The following is a 20,475-nucleotide window of genomic DNA, read 5'->3' as shown; positions in this document are numbered from 1 at the left end:
CTTTGACAAAATGACTCGTGGCAAACAAGGTAGACTGATTCAATGTGTTCATAAATAATATCATCTACAGAAGAAAACAACATTTGATTGAAACTTAAAGCAATATGACACATAAACAATAACAAGGCTTGAGCTATGTTAACAAAACAAAGAATTTTAAACTCTGTATCTTGCTTATAACTCAATAGTTGATTTTCAAATTTTAACAAAGTATTAAAAATACCCATGCTAACCATTCTGAACATTAAAAACAGAAAAATAAAATTTTAAATTTTGAGCTTAAATTGTGTCAAAGTCCCTTTAAGTCAATATGCCTTTTTTACTGAGTAATGAACAAATACAATTCCGTTTTATTTTATATGTATATACAATGGTTGCCTATAAATGATTAATTAGTTCATGATTAAACGTGTCAAAAACAAGTAATATAATTATACCAAAAATGATAGACATAATACATGTTTTATAAGTTTAAACTGCATTGAACTGGAACATTCTTGTTTAATCTCAATGAGTGAATTGGAATGTCTTAATTAATACACAATTGATCGTTGAGACGTTTCACACATTCAGTTCGGCTGATTTGTATGACGGGCGCTAAATAGCCACGCCTAACGTGATTATCATTATTGTCGATAATATTCTCGGTACTTCTAATTATTAACAGGCGACTTAGAGCAACCAAACCCATGGCTTCTAAACTGGATGACCTGGAAAGGTCAAAACAGAAGATGTGTTGAAACAACGTAGGTTGATTTATAATGCAAACATATGCGAATACAAGATGGTGAATTTTAATTTTATAACAAATGAGTGGTATAACAGATAAAAAGTTACTTGTATACACCGATAAACAAACAATTTGCAAGAAATCCAAAGTATATGAATTAACAAATCATATTAACAGTTTGAACAATAACATTTGAAAAATGAAAAAAAAAACAAACAAAAAACAAATGTCATGTTCATTGTTAAAATGGCAACATTGCTATTGAGAGCATGGCTTCCGGGTTTAGGTTTTAAAACGCAGAACCCGTGACTCGATTTTTAAAAACAAAACAATAGTAAACCATCGAATTCCAGTATAACATCTTAATGTTTGTAGGGTAGTCCACGCTTCATTGTTTGGTCCACTTCTACAACTGGTTCCACTTTTCCTTTCTTGTCTTTTGCTGATAAATCACACGCCGCGACGATCAGTAATACCTGAACATATAGGGATACTAGTATTACCATGATTAATGCGTCTATTGTTCCAACAATGAAAGTATACATTGAACTTTATAGAATATTCTTTTGTTCTTTGTTTAAAACTCAATAAAATGGCACAATACTTCAATAAATTACATTGATATCTGCGATATCATTAAACCAATTGGAGTTTAAGAAATATGGGTTTTTTTTAAAATCATTTTGATTATACGGTGTATGTGTGCATACAGGTAAATTTGTATGCATTTATATTCTAGTCATTTCAGATCAAAATAGATTTAAATTGGTAATAAATAGATCAAGCCAAGATAAACCATTCTACAAATTAAGAAGATAGATACGACCTTCTTCTATTTCTGTAGACTGAGACCAGACAGACAACATCATTCTGGTTTTTATTTTATGAGGAGTACATGGCAAATTAAACACATTCATCATACAATTTCACATCGTAAAACACGTGCTCATAATTTATGTCATTTACCAAGATCATGAATTTTCCATGTCAAAAGACAAACATCTTTGTAAAATTTAAACGATTTTAACACAATGAATACCCACCTGTAGAAACAGCCCCAACCCTAGAGCTAGAACAGCAATAGGTAAATTCCCTGCGGACACCTTCCAAAGTTCCTCGAAGCAACCCTATTAATGCAAGTACCATGATATCAATTCACAATGCACACACAACGTGTACAAAATATAAAAGACTAATACTTTGTTTATGTTGCTTATCATGTACTTATACCTACATAAACTACTAAAGTAGAGTAACTATTCAAAAATGATTTATCATTTGTGATGTTGCAGGAATGTTAAGTTACCTCCCTTAAAACACACAAGCTATATATATATACCTTGTTGGCATTGGTTCCAGTTTTAGTCCCAGTACAATTCAAGTCAGTGGAAGATGGCAGCTCGTCACAGCACACGATAGGGATCTTCAGATTATACGTTGTTCCTCCGGCGACCAGCGAAGACTTCCAGACCTCGGTCGCTGTGAAATCGCTGTATCCATAAACCCCACAACATTGGTACTGAAAGCGTGTACAGTATAGGCTATAAACCTACCGGTGTTCAAGTTTGGAATTTAGATTAATAACGAGGATTAGTGACTTATTTCAATCCCATCGTCCAGCCAGTGCAGTAAAACAAGGATTAGGTTTAGGAATGTTGGCCATTGCCCACAGAGAGGGGACTTTAATCTGGAAATTGGGCGAATTGTTACCCTTTTTTTACTTAAAGACTAGATTTTATTTTTTACTTAAAGACTAGATTTTAATGTTCAAAGTCATTATCATTATAACACTTTTGCATTTGTTACAAACACTCTTCAACTTAAGGAGGTTGGATTATAAACAAATTACCCATCAGATCTACCTTAAAAAATTATGTGATGGTTTTTGAAACATTGTTCTACATCTTTATACATAGCTCATAATCTCAAAGGCTTCAAGATTCTTGTGGTATAAAAATGGCCACGGCCGTCTTAGTCATAATATTGACTTGTGCCTTTTTCCAACCTTGAGTTTAGTGGACAAGTTCATAGTATTTACCCTTTCGGTCATCATCCTTTACTCTGTGGCCGGGGGACACACCAATAAACAATGTGACAAATGCGTTAAAAAAATAAAAAATAATTCTCTTGACTTATCCCGTCAATATAGAATCCAAATTTGAAAGTACATGTAAATTATTCAAACTGCGTAAGAACACTTTCTTTAATGGTCTGTTTGTGTACTTTTATAGAATGATCTTGCATGGTAGTAAAGTTCTCGTGAACGTTTTTGTTACATTCACTTTCACTACTATGTAAACAATATTCTTGATAACAGTGTCCTATGAATTGTGTAAATCGTGACATCGCCATAATTTCTAAATCATGAAAAGAGATTGCAAATTTACGAACTTCCTTCTAAATATATACAAAAATTTGACAGATAATTTTAGAAAGTGTCAACGTGTGTAATAATAAAAAGTTAGTCGTGATTTGTTGCAATGAATAACGCTAGTGACATAAGAACAAGAATTCTGCGAACATGAACTCTATTAATCGGTAAACTAAATATAGAGAGGGGAAAAACTAACAATTCAAGTTTTGTTTTTACATCACACTGATATACAAATATTCAATTTCAACCAGGATAATTCTGCTCAAATTGAATTACAAATTATTTACTCTATCAATTTAGTTGACCAACGATAACTTCAATGCACGAATTACGTACGATTTCAAATCAAATTACATGTGTATATCAAATTTGCCCAGGTTATTACAGGTATTCAGCATTTACAATTTCGCGTGTTTAACAGTAATTAACTTGCAAAAGTTTATATAATAATAAGTAATTTATATATACGATTTCTGACTATATATAAAACAAAATTTGTAGTGTTTGCTTCGCGTCGGTTGATAATGGTTGTCTCGAGGTGTCAATTTCAACAGTTACCCTCCCAAACAGGCACTATTTATATAATGTCACACATGCACATGTACAGTGACGCACGCCCTTTAACGAGGCGTCAGGGACGGGCAATTTTTCTTCGTTATATAAGCGTAATTCGTCATTTGTTTTAAATAAAATTACGTTGTTTTGAAATGGATATATTTGTATACTTCAATATTTGACATTATCACATCACACAACTTTTACCTAACCAAATCACCAACGAATGGACAGGCATCCCTCTAGTAAAAACAAAACACCACGCAGATTGTTAAAACGTTCGTGTCAGTCGCGACTTAAAGGAATTGGCAATCACAAATTTCGTGAAAAACCAATTATGTAAAGAACAGTAAAACTGTCACATCTTTACAGTTTATTTCAGGAACTACTATTTCAAGTTGATTTGCTTATTTTAAAAATTTCACTTATACGCAGTTTATATGAAAAAGATAGTTATCACGATGCTTAGATCTATAAACCTCGAACTTCGAATGAAATGAAAGATAATTATCACAAGAGTCATGATTAAAATCCGAAACCGTCTGGCTTTTAGATAAATTGATTTCGTATACAACTCAGTAGAAAATTTTATTACTGAATATTGATGTATATGTTTTATTAATATTAGTCACTACACTGTGAATTGTTTAAAAAACTGTTCCAAGGAAGCGAAAGAAAGATCCCCTCCTTAATATATGCTAAAAGTAAGAGATGTATAAAAAGAAACATGATGGTTAAACGCATTTATTAAATTGACTGACATATAATTTGAGTTATGTCCCTTATATCCAAGTTCATACGTTATCGTGTTTGTTGAAAGTATCGATAAAAGTATACCTTGGTCATGATGAAGTTCCATCCAAAGGTTTCTGTGTTGTTCCCGACCAGTCCTTGGTATTCAGAGACCACAACGGATGTTAGTGTCTTCTTAATAGAACCCATCATCTGTAACAGAAACAGAGAGTATACTAATCATAACTAATGAGAAAAATATGTCGCTTTATAAATATGAAATATGTTTTAAAGAATTGGACAAGATTTATTTTACTTTCTTTGTACACTTTTGTAAATGTACATAGCCTTACCATACTGTCGGAGAATCCGTAAATTACGATGACGAGGATGAATTCTACTATGAGGAACGTGATAAGAATCGCTGCGTACTGTAGTGTAAAGATCATGTCAGTATACCCGAAAGTTAAACAGACAATGACGAATCTGACAATTTTATTAATAAAAATTGATTTTGTAAATAAACCAAAATTATACCAGTTTTGTTATTGCAGAATTTCTGCAGCAACCACCACAGCAACCGGCAAGTGCAACAACAAGGACCAGCAGTCCAGCAACAAAGACAACCAGGAGGAAGCCGGACAGGAACAGCATCAGGTCGCCGTCTCCATAGTAATCCTCCGGACCAAGGCCCGTGGCGGTGATGGCATTGTTGATGTCTGTGATGACAGACCCCTTGTACACGGTGAGGGGGTCGGAGATCTTCAGGAAACTAACAGTGAGGGAAACGCCGACCAAGATCAAAAGTAGAGTCTGTATAAATTAAAGTTACTTGCGTATATAGAGTCTATGTAAATAAAGATAACTTACATATATAGAGTCTATATAAAAAAAAAATACTTACAAAGCTTACATTTTGTGAATATTTATACGGTGTAAGGTTTGTATTTATATTCAGTTCTTTGCATTAAATTCAAAATATTAAAAGCACATATGCATGCAAAAGGAAACATCTTTTCAAATGCTGCCTTTTTTATCGTAAAAATCATACATTCAACATTGATAATCCTTATTAGATGTAGATTTTTAGCTCATTTCTATTTCTGGCTAGTTTTGATATATTTAAGTAAACGTATAAACTATATAATGAACAGTAAATACAAGCTATGGCGAAACAAATATAAATTTTGTTTATAGGTGATTTTAATCATGAAATAGTAACTTCATTTGTATACTTATAAAGTATTCTTACCGCATATACGCTGTTGACAAACACAACAAACACACGTGCATACGGAATCGCCATTGTTCTGATGGCAATTAATGGTGTCTAGGGTCTTCCTCACAGTTTGGTCAAATTTTGATTCGACAAAACAAGCTGTGCTGTATAGAAGGAAGGTACTGCAATTGTCTGTCCTTTTAAATTTATCTTCTATCAAACAAAGACCTTACTGGCAATAAAGACACATGTTGATGAAATACGATACCCTTCTTTAAATGTTTTGTCATTTATCAATAAGAATAGTTATTTCATCAGTTACTGTATATGTAAATACGTAAATAACTATCTTAAATATTTTATTTTTTTCTGATTTTTTAAAAAGAAATCTGAGTGAACATTAAAAAAAAGAAATCCTACATATATGCAAATACAAGTTATTAAAAGAAACTTAATTAAATAAATGTGTTGATGAATATAGCATGACCTTACCTTGGTTATGACTTAAAGCATTCAAACAAAACAATTTAAATCCTCAACAATCGATCATTAAATCAAGATATGCTTCTGCGATGGAACACTAAATGAAGGTCTGTGTATTTTATATGAACATTTTTTGTGGTGTTTCTTATTAGGTACTGGGAGATCTAAAATAACGAAAGAAAATCATTTTAATAATAAAAATTTCACAATTTATGAAAATCTTTCAATGATGTGTATATATTTATGAGCTCATCAAAATTGCGGAGATCATTCAAAAAACAAGGCATGGTTATCCAGTTTTCTGAATAGCAATTGTTGTTTATAGATATGGGATACCTTTCCTGTTTCACTCGTCTGTTCTTGACCCTTTTTAACGGAGTAACCATCGTAAGTAGATCTGATTTCTTTATAAAATCACGGAGAATGTCAAAGAAATTAATAACAAGAGACAATATTTATAATTATTTTAAAGAGCACTGTACAACGTTCTTATAAAACGTGTTTCCTTTTATATCTATTGCATTCTTGGTGAAGAAAAGTGCGGAAATTAAGTGGAACAGAATGTGTATTGCTTTATTTCCCCTCAAGGGTTAACATATTTTCGTTTGTTAACAAGCACCTATTTTACAAAGACAAAAAATCCAAGCAATACCATAATTTACTTTTATTTAAAGAATCAATACAATCATGTATCTCTGAGTGCCTTTCAGAGGGTGAAATCTTTGCTATTTCAGACAATATGCCTGGTCTTCACAGGAATAGGGGTGGTGATGATAATCCTCCCCGATATAAGTGTGCTGGACCACCTAATTGGCGCCAGCACTGTGATGACTAAGCTAAAGGACACCCTGACAGCCACAGGCCTGGGGACAGAGGACCAGTACTCGGGTCTCTCCCTCTCAACAGCCTTCTATGACGTCGGTCTGATGCTGGCGGCGTCATGTTTATTCATCATGATCATTGCTTTGTTTGGATGTTGTGGAGGATGCTGTAAATTGAAGTGCGCTCTATTAACAGTGCGTATAGTAATAATACATTCAGAGAGAGAGAGAGAGAGAGAGAAAGAGAGAGAGAGAGAGAGAGAGAGACAGAGAGAGAGAGAGAGAGAGAGAGAGAGAGAGAGAGCCAGTACAAAATACTTGTGGTTGCAATATACTAAAAATTAACTGTACCATTCATTTCATTCCTCAGTACATAGCTGTCAGCTGTTTCTTCCTGGTTTTGGAGATGATAGTTGTGATCATAGTCTATGGTGATGAAGATTTGGTATGTAGTTGTAAATTCTATACATTGCATAAAAGTATCAGATTAAATACAGTTGAATACATGGCTTCGAAACGTAAAAATGTGCAACTGTAACTATCTTCTAAAAGTATTTTTCAATACAAATTTTACATGTACATATCTAATGTACTTAAAGTACATATGAAAAATGAGAGGCGATATAAAGCCTATACACTGAACAGTATTTATGGTTTATACATGAATGTATTTGTTTTTTGATAACTTTAAATGTTAAATATAACCATAGGTGATTAAATCAATCAAAGAACTGGTCCTCCTCAGCATTGCTAGTTATAAAGGATTGGCCGGACAGAACATACAGAGCCTTGGCTGGAACTTCGTTATGGTCAAGGTACTTAGTCATCGTTTGATGCCAGCACCAACTATGTGCGTATTTACGACACTGTAGCAGCAGCTGCTTAACCTGTATAAGAAAATTATTTATCCTTAATTTCAGTATAAATGTTGTGGGTTGGATGATTACAAGGATTTCCTGAGATCGAACTGGACTCGTTCAGTGACTACTTCAGGGACGACATACACATTGAAGACGCCCATCGCATGTTGCGATCCTCTTCCCACATCCGGCGATCTGACATGCGCAACAACAACCTCTGAACCCAATACTGCGTTAACGGTACTGTAGTTATTTATCTATATATATATATACTTTTAAAGAAAGCATTACATCATTTGGATATCCTGTATTTGAATACTTCTATTCACTTTTTAGGGCTGTTTTGACACCGTTTGGGATACTTCGTTTGGAAACGACACATTCATAGCGTTTGGTTATTGCATTGGGTTTGGAATTCAGGCAAGCTTACTGAATTTTCCGAGACAGTTTCGTATTGAATATCACGCAGTTGTTATATGATATATTTTGTGTTTTTCAGTTGATACTTATTGCTGCGGCAATTATTGTATTCATGGAAGCCAAGAAGAAAAACCGAATTGCAACAGAAAGGGAAGAAAGAAAACATAGAAGGATGGCAAATAACGCAGTTGTGGAGCCCCTACCAGAAAAACCAGGCATATCTAATAACCCGTTTGAAGACCATCTCCCAGATAAACCGAACGCCCATGTCTATATGTAACATTCAAACAGAGATTAATGAGAACAGTTTTTTTGCTTTTGTTTCCCAATACATGTAATTTTGTTTTACAAATAAACACTCATTACTAATAAGCCATTGTTCGCACATATATAATTAAAATCAGAAAGTTGTCTTTAGATATGTCAATAATTTTTCTTTCCTAAGGCTTGTTTTTTGGTTATTCGATTCATAATAAAAAAAAGAACATTTCTATTTTTTATGCGTTTAGATTTGAATCCAAATTTTAACACGCATGGAAGTCGTGTTTAACGAAATAAAGAGTGTTACCGCACACCGAGTTGTTGCAATCAAATAAATCGATTGTGCCTAATTGTTATTTGCTGTGTTTCCTCGGAACAAAGTACTGTATTATAATGCAACATTTTTTGAATTTGTATTACATTATTTGTTTGTGTTTATTTTGAGTTGTTGAGCATATTCCATTCCACGTTTTGTCAATAATAAATTTTTAAGGTACATTTTTATTGGGTTTTTGATCAATTTTAAAGAATCCTGAGTCACCCAAGTGACGTTTTGCGCTCTCCATTTCCATCCATTGTCGTACATCGTTCGTAAATTTTCAGCTACTTTTTGTATACGACTGAGCTAATTAAGGTCTTCCGTTTCCAACGGAAGACCTTATAGTGATTGTAAGGTTTTTTATTAAGGTCTTCCGTTTCCAACGGAAGACCTTATAGTGATTGTAATGTTTCTTATTATTATTATTCTTATTTTTTTCCACGCTTTTCTCAGAGATGACTGGATAGATTTTCTTGAAATTTTCAGGAATAATAGGAAATGATAAAGTCTAGGAAGGATTTTTTTATTTTTTCAAAATTCATTTCTGGTCGTCCGTTTCCTGTCCCGCGACGAAAAAGCTTGTCACCTCGAGATCTCAAAAACTGTAAAGACTTGAACAACATAACTTTGTGGGATGATTGACCTGTGTATGTAGATGTGTTTAAACTATTTTGTTTTGTTCGTCGTAACTTCCGGTCGTCACCGGAAGCACTTCAAAAATAGTAATTTTACGCATTTAATTCATTTTTCATAAATTAGATATATAAGTATAAATCTATACATAGGTTATCTATGCGATGTTAAATCAACAACAAAAATCTACTTCCGGTGAGATATCTCAATCATCTCAGGTAGCTCTTTTAATACAGATTTTGTACCCGCGAGATCTCAGAAACTATAAGTGATCAAGACACCAAACTTTAACAGATGATAGACATTTGATTGAAGATGTGTTTATTTGGTTTCATTTTGCCTTCCGTCACTTCCGGTCCACACCGGAAGAGTTCAAACAAATCGAGCCGTTTATTAGTTTAACTGTTTCCCTTTGGCATTTTTAGTTAGATAAATGAAAAATAATGTACAAAAGGCAAGTATACAAGAAATATTTCATAAAATTTACATTGAGCACTTCTGCATGTCCGTTTCCTGTCCCGAGACCAAAAACCTTATTTCGACGAGATCTAAAAAATGGTGACGACTTGAACAACCAAACGTTGTGGGATAATAGACCTCTGTTTGAACATGTGTTAACACTATTTTGTTTTGTTCGGCGTAACTTCCGGTCGTCACCGGAAGTACTTCAAAACTTTTGTTTTTTTCATATTTTATTCATTTTACATAAAATGAAAATATCAGTATACAATCTTACATATGTCATCTATATAATGTTAAATTAGCAAATAAATTTTACTTCCGGTGAGATATCTCAAATATCTCTATGTAGCTTTCTTTTTTACAAATTTGATGTCCGCGAGATTTTTGTCATTGTAAGTGATTGAGACACGAATCTTTCATGATTGATCGAAATTTGATTGGGGATGTGTTTAACGGATAAAATTTTGCCAACTGTCACTTCCGGTTCTTACTGGAAGGGTTCAGACAAATCCTGTTTTTAACAAGTTTAACTGAGTTTCTTGGGTGTTTCATCTAGCCTGATAAACAGTGATGTTCGTTAAGCAAATGTACGAGAAAAACCATCTTTTGTTTTCATTTATCACTTTCGTTCGTCCGTTTCCGGTCCCGAGACAAAAAATATAGTTTCAAAGAGATTAGGGATGTGAACAACCAATCTTGAAGTAAGATTGACTTATGATTGTACAAATGGTTAACATTTTTGTTTAGCTCGGCGTTACTTCCGGTCGTCACAAAAATTACTTCAAAAATTGATTTTCTTTTTCATTCCGTTGTTTTGATTAGAAGTAACGTCTGGATATATCATTAACAATAATTATCATATCCACTTTTTTTCTATGTGAGAGAAGCAATGTCTTTCACTTGAATTGATACATGTATATCAAAACGGAAGACCTTTTTGTTGCTTTTGCAACAAGAGTCTAGTTATTATTATTTTTTTCCCAGTTTTTGTCCACAAGATTTCTCAGAGATGGCTGAATAGATTTACTTCAAGTTTTCAGGACTGCTAGAGAATGATCATATCTCGAGGCGTTTTTTTCATTTTTTGAAAATTTATTTCCTGTCGTCTGTTTCCTGTCCCGCGAAAAAAAGCTTGTCACATCGAGATCTCATAAACGATAAAGACTTGAACATCCAAACTTTGAGGGATGATAGACCTATAGTTGTAGATGTGTTTAAACTAATTTGTTTTTTTCGGCGTAACTTCCGGTCGTCCCCGGAAGCACTATAAAAATTTTTGTTTTTAGGTATTTTATTAATTTTCCGTAGAATAAAGATATTAGTATAGATCCTTACATATGTCATCTATGCAATGTTCAACAAACAAAAAAATTCTACTTCCGGTGAGATATCTCGATTATTTCAGGAAGCTTTTTTAAAACATATTTTGTACCCGCAAGATCTCAGAAACTGTATGTGATCAAGACACGAAACTTTCCCTGATTATAGACATTTGATTGAAGATATGTTTGAATAGTTTCATTTTGTCGACTTCCACTTCCGGTCCACACCGGAGGAGTTCAAACAAATCAAGCTGTTTATCCGTTAAACTGTTTTCATTCGATAGTTTTTGATATTTTGATAAATAATAAAGTTATATAGGCAAGTTAATAAGAAATAACAAATTTAATTTTCATTGAGCATTTCCGTTTGTCCGCTTCCTGTCCCGAGACAAAAAACCTAATTTCGCCAAAATCTCAAAAACGGTAATGACTTGAACAACCAAACTTTGTGGGATGATAGACCTATGTATGTACATGTGTTTGCACTATTCTGTTTTGTTCGGCGTAACTTCCGGTCATCACCGGAAGCACTTAAAAAATAACTACTTTTACGCAAATCTTCTTTTGCCATAGAATAGATATATAAGTATATATATCTATACAAACGTTATCAATGCAATGTTATATTAACAAAAATATTCTACTTCCGGTAGGATATCTGAAATATCTCAGGTTCGTTTTTTTTAAGACACATTTTGTACAAACGAGATCTCAGACACTATAAGTGATCAAAGCACAAAACGTTCATGGATGATAGACATTTGATAAGATATGTTTAATCGGTTTCATTTTGTCTTCCATCACTTCCGGTCCACACAAGTAGAGTTCAAAGAAATCGAACTTTTTATCAGCTTAACTGTTTTCCTTTGGTATTTATAGTGAGCTCGATGAACAATAATGTACAAACGGCAAGTATACAAAAAATTTTAACATAATTTACATTGAGCACTTCCGTTTGTCCGTTTCCTGTCCCGAGACAAAAACCTTAATTCGACGAGATCTCAATAACGGTGTCGACTTGCACAATCAAACTTTGTGGGATGATAGACCTATGTATGTACATGTTTTTACACTATTTTATTTTGTTCGGCGTAACTTCCGGTCGTCAGCAGAATCACAACAAAAATTCTGATTTTTCTTTATTTATTTCTTTTACATGGAATAGATATATTAGTCTACTATCTTAGATGTGTCATCTTTATAATGTTAAATTTTTTAAATAGTTGTTACTTCCGGTGAGATATCTCAAATATCTCTATGTAGCTTTCCTTTTTACAAATTTGATGCCCGCAAGATTTTTGTCACTGTAAGTGATTGAGACACGACGCTTTCATGAATGATAGACATTTGATTGATGATATGTTTAGAGGGTTCTATTTTGTCAACTGTCACTTCCGGTTTTCACCGAAAGGATTCAAATAAATCATATTCTTAACAAGTTTAACTGGATGTTTTGGGTGTTTCATCTAGCCTGATAAACAGTGATGTACGCTAAGCAAATGTACGAAAAATACCAGCTTTTATTATTGATCACTTCCGTTCGTCCTTTTCCCGTCTCCAGACAAAAACTATTGTTTCAAAGAGATTTCAGACTTGGCAGAAACGTTAACAACCAAACTTTGAGGAAAGATTGACTTATGATTGTACAAATGTATAACCTGTTTTGTTTAGTTCGGCATAACTTCCGGTCGTCACAGAGAGTACTTCAAATATTGATTTCTTTTTCAATCTCGTTGTTTTACATGGAAGTAACGTCTGGATATATCATTCACAATACTTATCATATAAACTATTTTCTCTATGTAAAAGAAGCAATGTCTACGGTTAAATTGATTCATGTATATCAAAACGGAAGACCTTTTTGTTGCTTTTGCAACAAGAGTCTAGTTCTGATAATTTTTTCTCATTTTTATTGGAAGGAGAAATTGAAATCATAACGAAAGTGTTGCAGAAATGCGGAAATATTCCTTTCAGTGAACTATGAGATGGACAATTTTAAATGGTTTTCCACACCAGTTAAGAGTAACGTAAAGACGTTTCTGCCGTATGCACTTGCTTCTATAAATAGGCCCAGCATTTTACAATATTAGGCCCGTAAGTATGAATGATAATTTTGATTTGAATCTACCTCTAAAGAAGAAGTCATTACATGTACAAAAAGCATGGTACATTTTGTATGAAAGACCCTATTTAAGAGTTATCTTTCTTTATTTCAACTGGTTTAAAATATCATAAAACGAAAAATTAAAAAGGAATACAAAACAAATTTTTATGTGCAGAAATTAACACTGTTTTGTTGATTTTTCATGTACGAAATGGTTTACTTGGGCATTTGGAATGATTGACATACGAATAAGAATAAAGATTAAGAGAAAGAATGAATTTAAACATGTCACAAACGGTATATAGCAATCTGAATATGATAAACTTCAGGATCTCTACAATAGCAGAAAGCGTAGATAATCTAACAACGATCCATTAAGGGTCATGTTCCGTGACATTATAATTTAACTATTCAGATTGCAAGTTATGCATTTTGGTAAGTAATATTGTGACGCATTTTGGATCCTAGCTCTCTTGATGACATATTAATAGTGATCATTCTGATAGTGTTTGTCTCTGACCATCCCAGATCATTTCTTTAAAGCATATCATTATTCCAATTGGCTCAACTTGGCACATATTTCACCTACATGTGTATTTAGGTAAAGGGTGTGCAATGACCTTGAGCAACGTTTCTGCATCAAAGATTAAGGTCAAATCAGAATACTGTACCCAGTTTGACTCTAAACTCATCCATAAATTGCATTTGTTCAATGGGGTGCAATTACATTGAATAAAGTCTGTATTGCTTAGAATGATTTGTTGAGTAAATTTATTTGTTGATGTCTGCATAGCGATACTTCAAACTTCCGAGAAACGTCGGGTGGTTTGAAAACCCCAAGTGACTAATAATTTCATCGATCACAATGCACATATAAATCAAAGTAATGCAGGAATTGCTTCCATTTTTTATGTTTTTCCTCAATAAAATATTCATTCTATAATGTACAATTCTAAACTCTAAACTATGAGATGGACAATTTTAGATGGTTTTCTACACCAGTTAAGAGTAAGACGTTTCTGCTGTATGCACTTGCTTCTATAAATAGGCTTAGCGTTTAACAATATTAGACCCGTAAGTATGAATAATAATTTTGGTTTGAATCTACCTCTAAAGAAGAAGTCATTACATGTACAAAAAGCATGGTATGAAAGACCCTATTTAAGAGTTGTCTTTCTTTATTTCAACTGGTTTAAAATATCATAAAACGAAAGATTAAAAAGGAATACAAAACAATTTTTTATGTGCAGTTAACATTTTTTGTTGATTTTTCATGTACGAAATGGTTTAATTGGGCATTTGGAATAATTGACATAAGATTACATTAAGATAAAGACTTTAAACTTGTAACATACGGTATATAGCAATCTGAATATGATAAACTTCAGGATCTCTACAATAGCAGAAAGCTTAGATCATCTAACAACGATCCATTAAGGGCCATGTTCCGTGACTGCAGAAGACAATTTAATTTAACTAATCAGATTGCAGGTTATGCATTTTGGTAAGTAATATTGTGACGCATTTTGGACCCTAGCTCTGTTGATGACGTATTAGTAGTGATCATTCTGATAGTGTTTGTCTCTGTCCATCCCAGATCATTTCTTTAAAGTAGATCCAGTGTTCTGTGACGTCACACTTTTTTGTAAAACTTTGAATTCTTTAAAAATTGTGCAAGATAGTTTTATTTATTTTATGTGAATATAATCACATGGATGTAATTAGAATTATTGGTAGGTTAAAGATATTTTCGCACTCAATTTTATACTAAATTTCCAAATTTTTATATATTTTATCTATGCAAAGGGGAAATAACTCTTTTTCTGACTTTTCTCTTGGTTGTATGTCTAAATGCTATAGTTTTTCTTATTCCATCGATTAAATTTAAAATATTTCTGTGATTTTAGTTTTCTGATAAAGTTGACATTAAAATTAAACAAGAAAAACAAATTTCTGCCTACAAGATTTTACTTTTAACAGAAAAAAATACATTTTTCTAATGCTAAAATATGTTTTAGTTTATGTTTATCTGGCATCTCAAAAAGTGTGATGACATGTATATTTTTTCTAACAATTGATGACATTTAAGTCTATTAAGTCGAAATCAGTTCGGTTTTTCAACTTTCCTCAGAGAATTTTACGAGTATGGAGCTACCTTAAAGCATATCATTATTCCCATTGGCCCAACTTGGCACATATTTCACCTATTAAGGTAAAGGGTGTGCAATGACCTTGAGCAACGTTTCTGTATCAAAGATTAAGGTCAAAACAGAATCCTTTGCCCAGTTTGACTCATAACCCATCCATAAATTGCATTTGTTCAAATTGGGTGCAGTGACATTGAATAAAGTCTGTATTGCTTAGAATGATTTGTTGTGTGGTTTCATATGTTGATGTCTGCATAGCGATACTTCCGAGAAACGTCGGGTGGTTTGAAAAACCGCAAGTGAATAATAACTTCATCGATCACAATGTACATATAAATAAAAGTGATGCAGGAATGATTCGAATTTTTTTGTTTTTCCCCAGTTAAATATTCATTCTATAATGTACAATTCCAAATCAATAAATAGAATTCACAACTTCTGCAGGGAATTGCAATGAAAGAAATCCAAGACCTTTAAGTAAAAAAATAGCGATTTCTGTATAAAATGTTCATCTCTTTATGTAGCTGCATGTCTGTAGCTCCCGGTCTGAAAAATAACCGGATGGACGACCTGGGAGCTACAGTGCCATCCATTGAAAAAGTTGTGTATTTATTGCGCACAAAAATATGCGCAAGTTTTGGAATGGGGAACCTTATTTAAACGCAATTTCTGTGAAAACAATAAGTATCATTAAATTCTTCATCCAATTAACTTCTAACATCGTCCCTTTTTTCAATGGGTGGCACTGTAGCTCCTAGATAGAATGTTCTATTGTTAAAACGACAGATGCCCTACGGACATCTAACGATAGAAATCGTCCCATTTACTCGCTTCGTACCAAATAAAAAAATATATCGAGCTGTATCTCGCCTAAATTTTCATATGACTACAATGTTGCTCTTTTATAATCCTATTTCACCACATTTACTGTTTTTGCAACGAAATCACTACCACTTTTAACATCACGTTTGAAAATTCGCTCTTTACGGTCGCCATGTTAATGATAAGATCCGAGTGCGATTTCTGACAAAATGGCAGGCAAATTCAAACGTATACTAACAAAATGCTTTGGTACGACCCATTAAATGGATTATTTTGTGGATTTAACTACATATGCATGTTCAAAAAGGTTTGTAGTGTACAAAAATGTTTTTTCCCCTGCAGATTATTTTAACAGACTTAAAATTGACGCGAAGCAGATCCGCTTCTCAGCTGCTACATTGCAGGTATATGGAACGAATTCTTACTGTGACCTGAGCGTAGCCTGGTCACGGTATGATTTTTCTTTGTATGTAGTTCCCAGGTCGTCCATCCAAATTTTTTTCAGACCAGGAGCTACAGACCTGCAGCTACTCTTTTTATAACATTACTTTGAATTATTAAATGCAAATCACAAATGATGTAGATGATTTCTTTGAAGAAAATCTCTAAATTTCAAACCTAAAAGGTACATGTATGTTGAAAGATTGCTATTGTGATAAAATGTAAGAGGTTAACATTTCACATATTTTAGAATTTGTGGTTACATAAATAATAAAAAGAAAAGAAAGAAAAGCAATGCAAAAGCATGGTTGTATTACATGTAACATGCATACAGCTGATATTTTAAACATATTGTCTTGTTGTAAATTTTTAATTTACCGGGTGGCAGTAAATACAAAATTTACATTTCATGTTGTAAAGAGCTGTGGACGTGAACGCCCGTCTTCCGCCTACATTTTACATCCAACCATTTCGGAATTTCTGTCAGATATTAAAAAACAAATTTATTTACTAAAAGTATGATCAAATCCTAATTGATTTATATCAAAATAAAATTTGTAGTCAAATTATCAATTTTTAAACAAAAGTTTTGCTTTGTTTAAGACCCCCTTAAACAATTTTCATTGAAATCGGTCTCTATGAGGAAGGAAAATATTATTTAGATATGTGCATAAAAACTTAATAATCACATGTTTACGTTAGATATTAAAGTAAAATTTCATTTTAATTCATATCTGTTAATTATTTTTCAAAAAATTTACAAAGCAAAATTCTTTTTTTGGAATATATTTCTGTCCGTAGACATACACATGTATGCCCCCCCCCCCCCCCCCCCCGTGAAACAACAAATCCTTTGGTAAAAATATGCTAAATAACAATATATAAAACCCTTCAAAAGGAATTTTTTTTTAAATGTTTTAAAAAACATTTCCGTTTTCCGTTATTTTCTATTATGAAAGGAGCTATTTTAACCCAAAATACAAAGTTATCTCTCTTTGCTTCATATTCATATATAATGAAAATATACATAATTGTTTACATTAGTATAAAAAATAACTTTAATTAGACAATTTTCAAAAACTTACTTTTAGTTAGGCGGCTATAAAATGCTATCGTTCGCAGCCCTTTTGTATTTACTGCCACCCAGTACAACATGACAATAGCATAAAGAAAGCTGATCTTTAAACTTCGTGCACAAATCTAGGCCTAGATGTTAAATTGGTCCTCAGAGTTAATTTAGTGTATGATGATAGCATAGCCAATGTGCAAAAATACGTCCTATATAAGAGGATTGGCCCAAATATGAACGACGTTGTCTAAATCTTTGCTTAAAGTAGTCCGAGTATCGCACTACGTCATAATACGGATTTTACAATATTGGTTCGACTTTTACAAAGCGTTTTGATACCCCGGTATTGATTTTGCTCTACATCGCTGTTGTAAACAATGGCAATAATTAGCAAGTAGAACGGTAATTTATGTATTCTATGAGAGATAGAAATGATTAATGTTGAGAAACTCGATTCTGTTAAAGTAAAATGAAAAACGAAGTTTCTGATTAACCAGGATCTCAGGTATGCTTATATCTTCTTTGTTTTGACCCCCCCCCCCCTCCCGAATTTTTCTTTTTCTTTTACTAAAACCGGTTTAAATTTAGAGACAGAAGCTATTTCGAATTTAATCAATCGTCAATTAATTAATGTTTAAATGATATCTAACATTGTTGACAGATCTAGGCAGAAAACTCTAGCAAAATGTGATTTTTACGGATTTTTTTCGTCAGGGTCTACTTGTTTTAGAGCTTATAGCGTGAAAAGTAATCCGTCAACATATAATTTATTTTACCAAATCTTTTTTATAAGATGTCAATCAATAGAATAAACACCATGAATTTAAGTTTGAGTCCATAAAATAGTACAAAAATTACCAAACGCGATACTAGCAATGGATTTTTTGTATTCTATTTTGATACATCAGGTCCATAAAGCGTACTTACTTACAAAAATTTGCGCAAAATTATTGATGAGATATGGCTTAAATAAATATTTATACTCTATTTTGAATCTTCAGTTCTAATTTTTCCAAAATTGGTAATTATTTTTAGGAAAAACGGACGTCTGGCAAATTTCATAATTGTCAATAATTTTCGCAAGGGGGTACACCCGTCTGAGAGCTGATAACAAACAAACTAGCACGTAAACATACATATTTTCTTTTGTATATGTATTGCTAGAATGTATATTTATCATTTAAAGCTAAGCATTTAATGATTGAGTCCATTTAGTGCCGAGTATAGGACTACCTTAAACTCTAATTTTCCTGCCAAATTTTAAATTTACGGGTTTATACATTTAACCCACTGGCTTTGCAGCCCATCTGTCTGTCAATTTAAGTAATACTGTGGCACTAAAATAAAAACTAGTTATTGAAGGATCTATATACTAGATAAAGTAGGATGTCGATTTTTAGTGGAAGTCATTTTTCAATCTCAAGATGTCGTAAAAGAGTAATTTCATTCATCGGATGCCTTCTTTAAAACAATTCATAATACGATATCTACTGTGAAAGATTGACATATTAAGCATTATTTTAAACAACCGAATTTAATGAGCGCTTTTAAATGAAAGGCGTTAAAGTCTGCCTGATATAATACTTTGCTTTATTACACTTTGCGTCGAGATCAACGCAAAATGTATTATAATTAATAATAAATTAAACGAATTATAATACTTATGATCACTCGGCTTAAAAGTATACTTACAAGTGATCAATCATCAATAAAAAAAGGACCACAGTGAGAATTAATAACAATTTCATTATAAAACAATCGAGACTGTATGTTCTTCAGAACCCGAAACATATCAATTTGACAATGATGGCTATTTAATAATCCCAAGTATTTTGTTGCATGTATTATTATTTGTTTATTTATTACAAACAAATCACATATGATAAAAACACATCAGTGCTATAAAACAAACGTAATAAAGATAAATTCAAAAACAGAGTAACAAAGATAAATTCAAAAACAGAAAAAAAAATAAAGTCATAATGATAACATTTTTCTTTTGTAGTGTTTAATAGTGTTTTGATCCATGCATTTGATCCATGCACATAGTAAAAATACATTAATTTTTACAAATAAATATCTGCACATACACAGAAACATATACATACACATACATATATCACATGGTCTTTAATGATATATTATAACAATTAATCTATGGGATCTTATTTGTCCTTGACTAGACACATTACGTAAAACCGGAATTATCTTCTCTTATACATGGGGTATAGCCTTATTCCCTTGCATAAAAAGAGGAGTCTACATGCAGCTTCCAGTAGAAAAGTGGAGAGCTGCTTTCCCCGCACCTTCTTTTTATCAGAACGGAATCTACCTCAAAATTCCAAACCTTATAAATAAATGCGGTCAAATCCATAATAATGATCCGACTCACAGTGGTCAGCAGTAGCACTTTATAAATATCTGACATGTCACCCTGCTCAACGTAAAGAATGATAAAAATAAGAGTAGCTCTTTTTTTTGTAGTTCTGTAGACATTTGTCTAAGATTTGAAGATTTTATTCTTCAATGAAATGATAGAAAATCAGAATGTCTATCAGCTTATACTACTAAATTGGAATAAATATTTATACTAAAATTGATATTGCTTAGCCCGCATTTCCTCTAATTTTCTTAAATTTTGAAGAAATTTTGATTATTTTTTTATGTTTCAAATAATAAAATATTTCTGATTTTTGTGTAT

General features: G+C 32.5%; 2 protein-coding genes across 2 annotated transcripts; one reads left to right on the top strand and one right to left on the bottom strand.

Moving 5' to 3' along the window:
- Positions 1–778: 778 nt before the first annotated feature.
- LOC105330913 (CD63 antigen) lies at positions 779–5,842 on the bottom strand. The gene is made up of 7 exons (XM_034444917.2): positions 5,644–5,842; positions 4,929–5,204; positions 4,745–4,822; positions 4,497–4,604; positions 2,070–2,249; positions 1,774–1,857; positions 779–1,206 (listed from the first exon to the last, which is right to left on the bottom strand). The coding sequence occupies exons 1-7, from the start codon at positions 5,695–5,697 to the stop codon at positions 1,093–1,095; spliced, it is 894 nt and encodes a 297-aa protein (XP_034300808.2). The 5' UTR covers positions 5,698–5,842; the 3' UTR covers positions 779–1,092.
- A 270-nt stretch (positions 5,843–6,112) lies between these two features.
- LOC105330912 (tetraspanin-18) lies at positions 6,113–8,956 on the top strand. Its single transcript, XM_011432852.4, has 8 exons — positions 6,113–6,200; positions 6,419–6,480; positions 6,828–7,109; positions 7,285–7,359; positions 7,625–7,729; positions 7,835–8,014; positions 8,111–8,194; positions 8,274–8,956. The coding sequence occupies exons 2-8, from the start codon at positions 6,421–6,423 to the stop codon at positions 8,472–8,474; spliced, it is 987 nt and encodes a 328-aa protein (XP_011431154.3). The 5' UTR covers positions 6,113–6,200; positions 6,419–6,420; the 3' UTR covers positions 8,475–8,956.
- The last annotated feature ends 11,519 nt before the right edge of the window (positions 8,957–20,475 follow it).

The sequence above is a fragment of the Magallana gigas genome, chromosome 2, assembly GCF_963853765.1.
Source record: "Magallana gigas chromosome 2, xbMagGiga1.1, whole genome shotgun sequence".
Taxonomy (NCBI): domain Eukaryota; kingdom Metazoa; phylum Mollusca; class Bivalvia; order Ostreida; family Ostreidae; genus Magallana; species Magallana gigas.
Note: the sequence above shows the minus strand (reverse complement) of the source record. Positions and strands in the feature narration are given on the sequence as shown.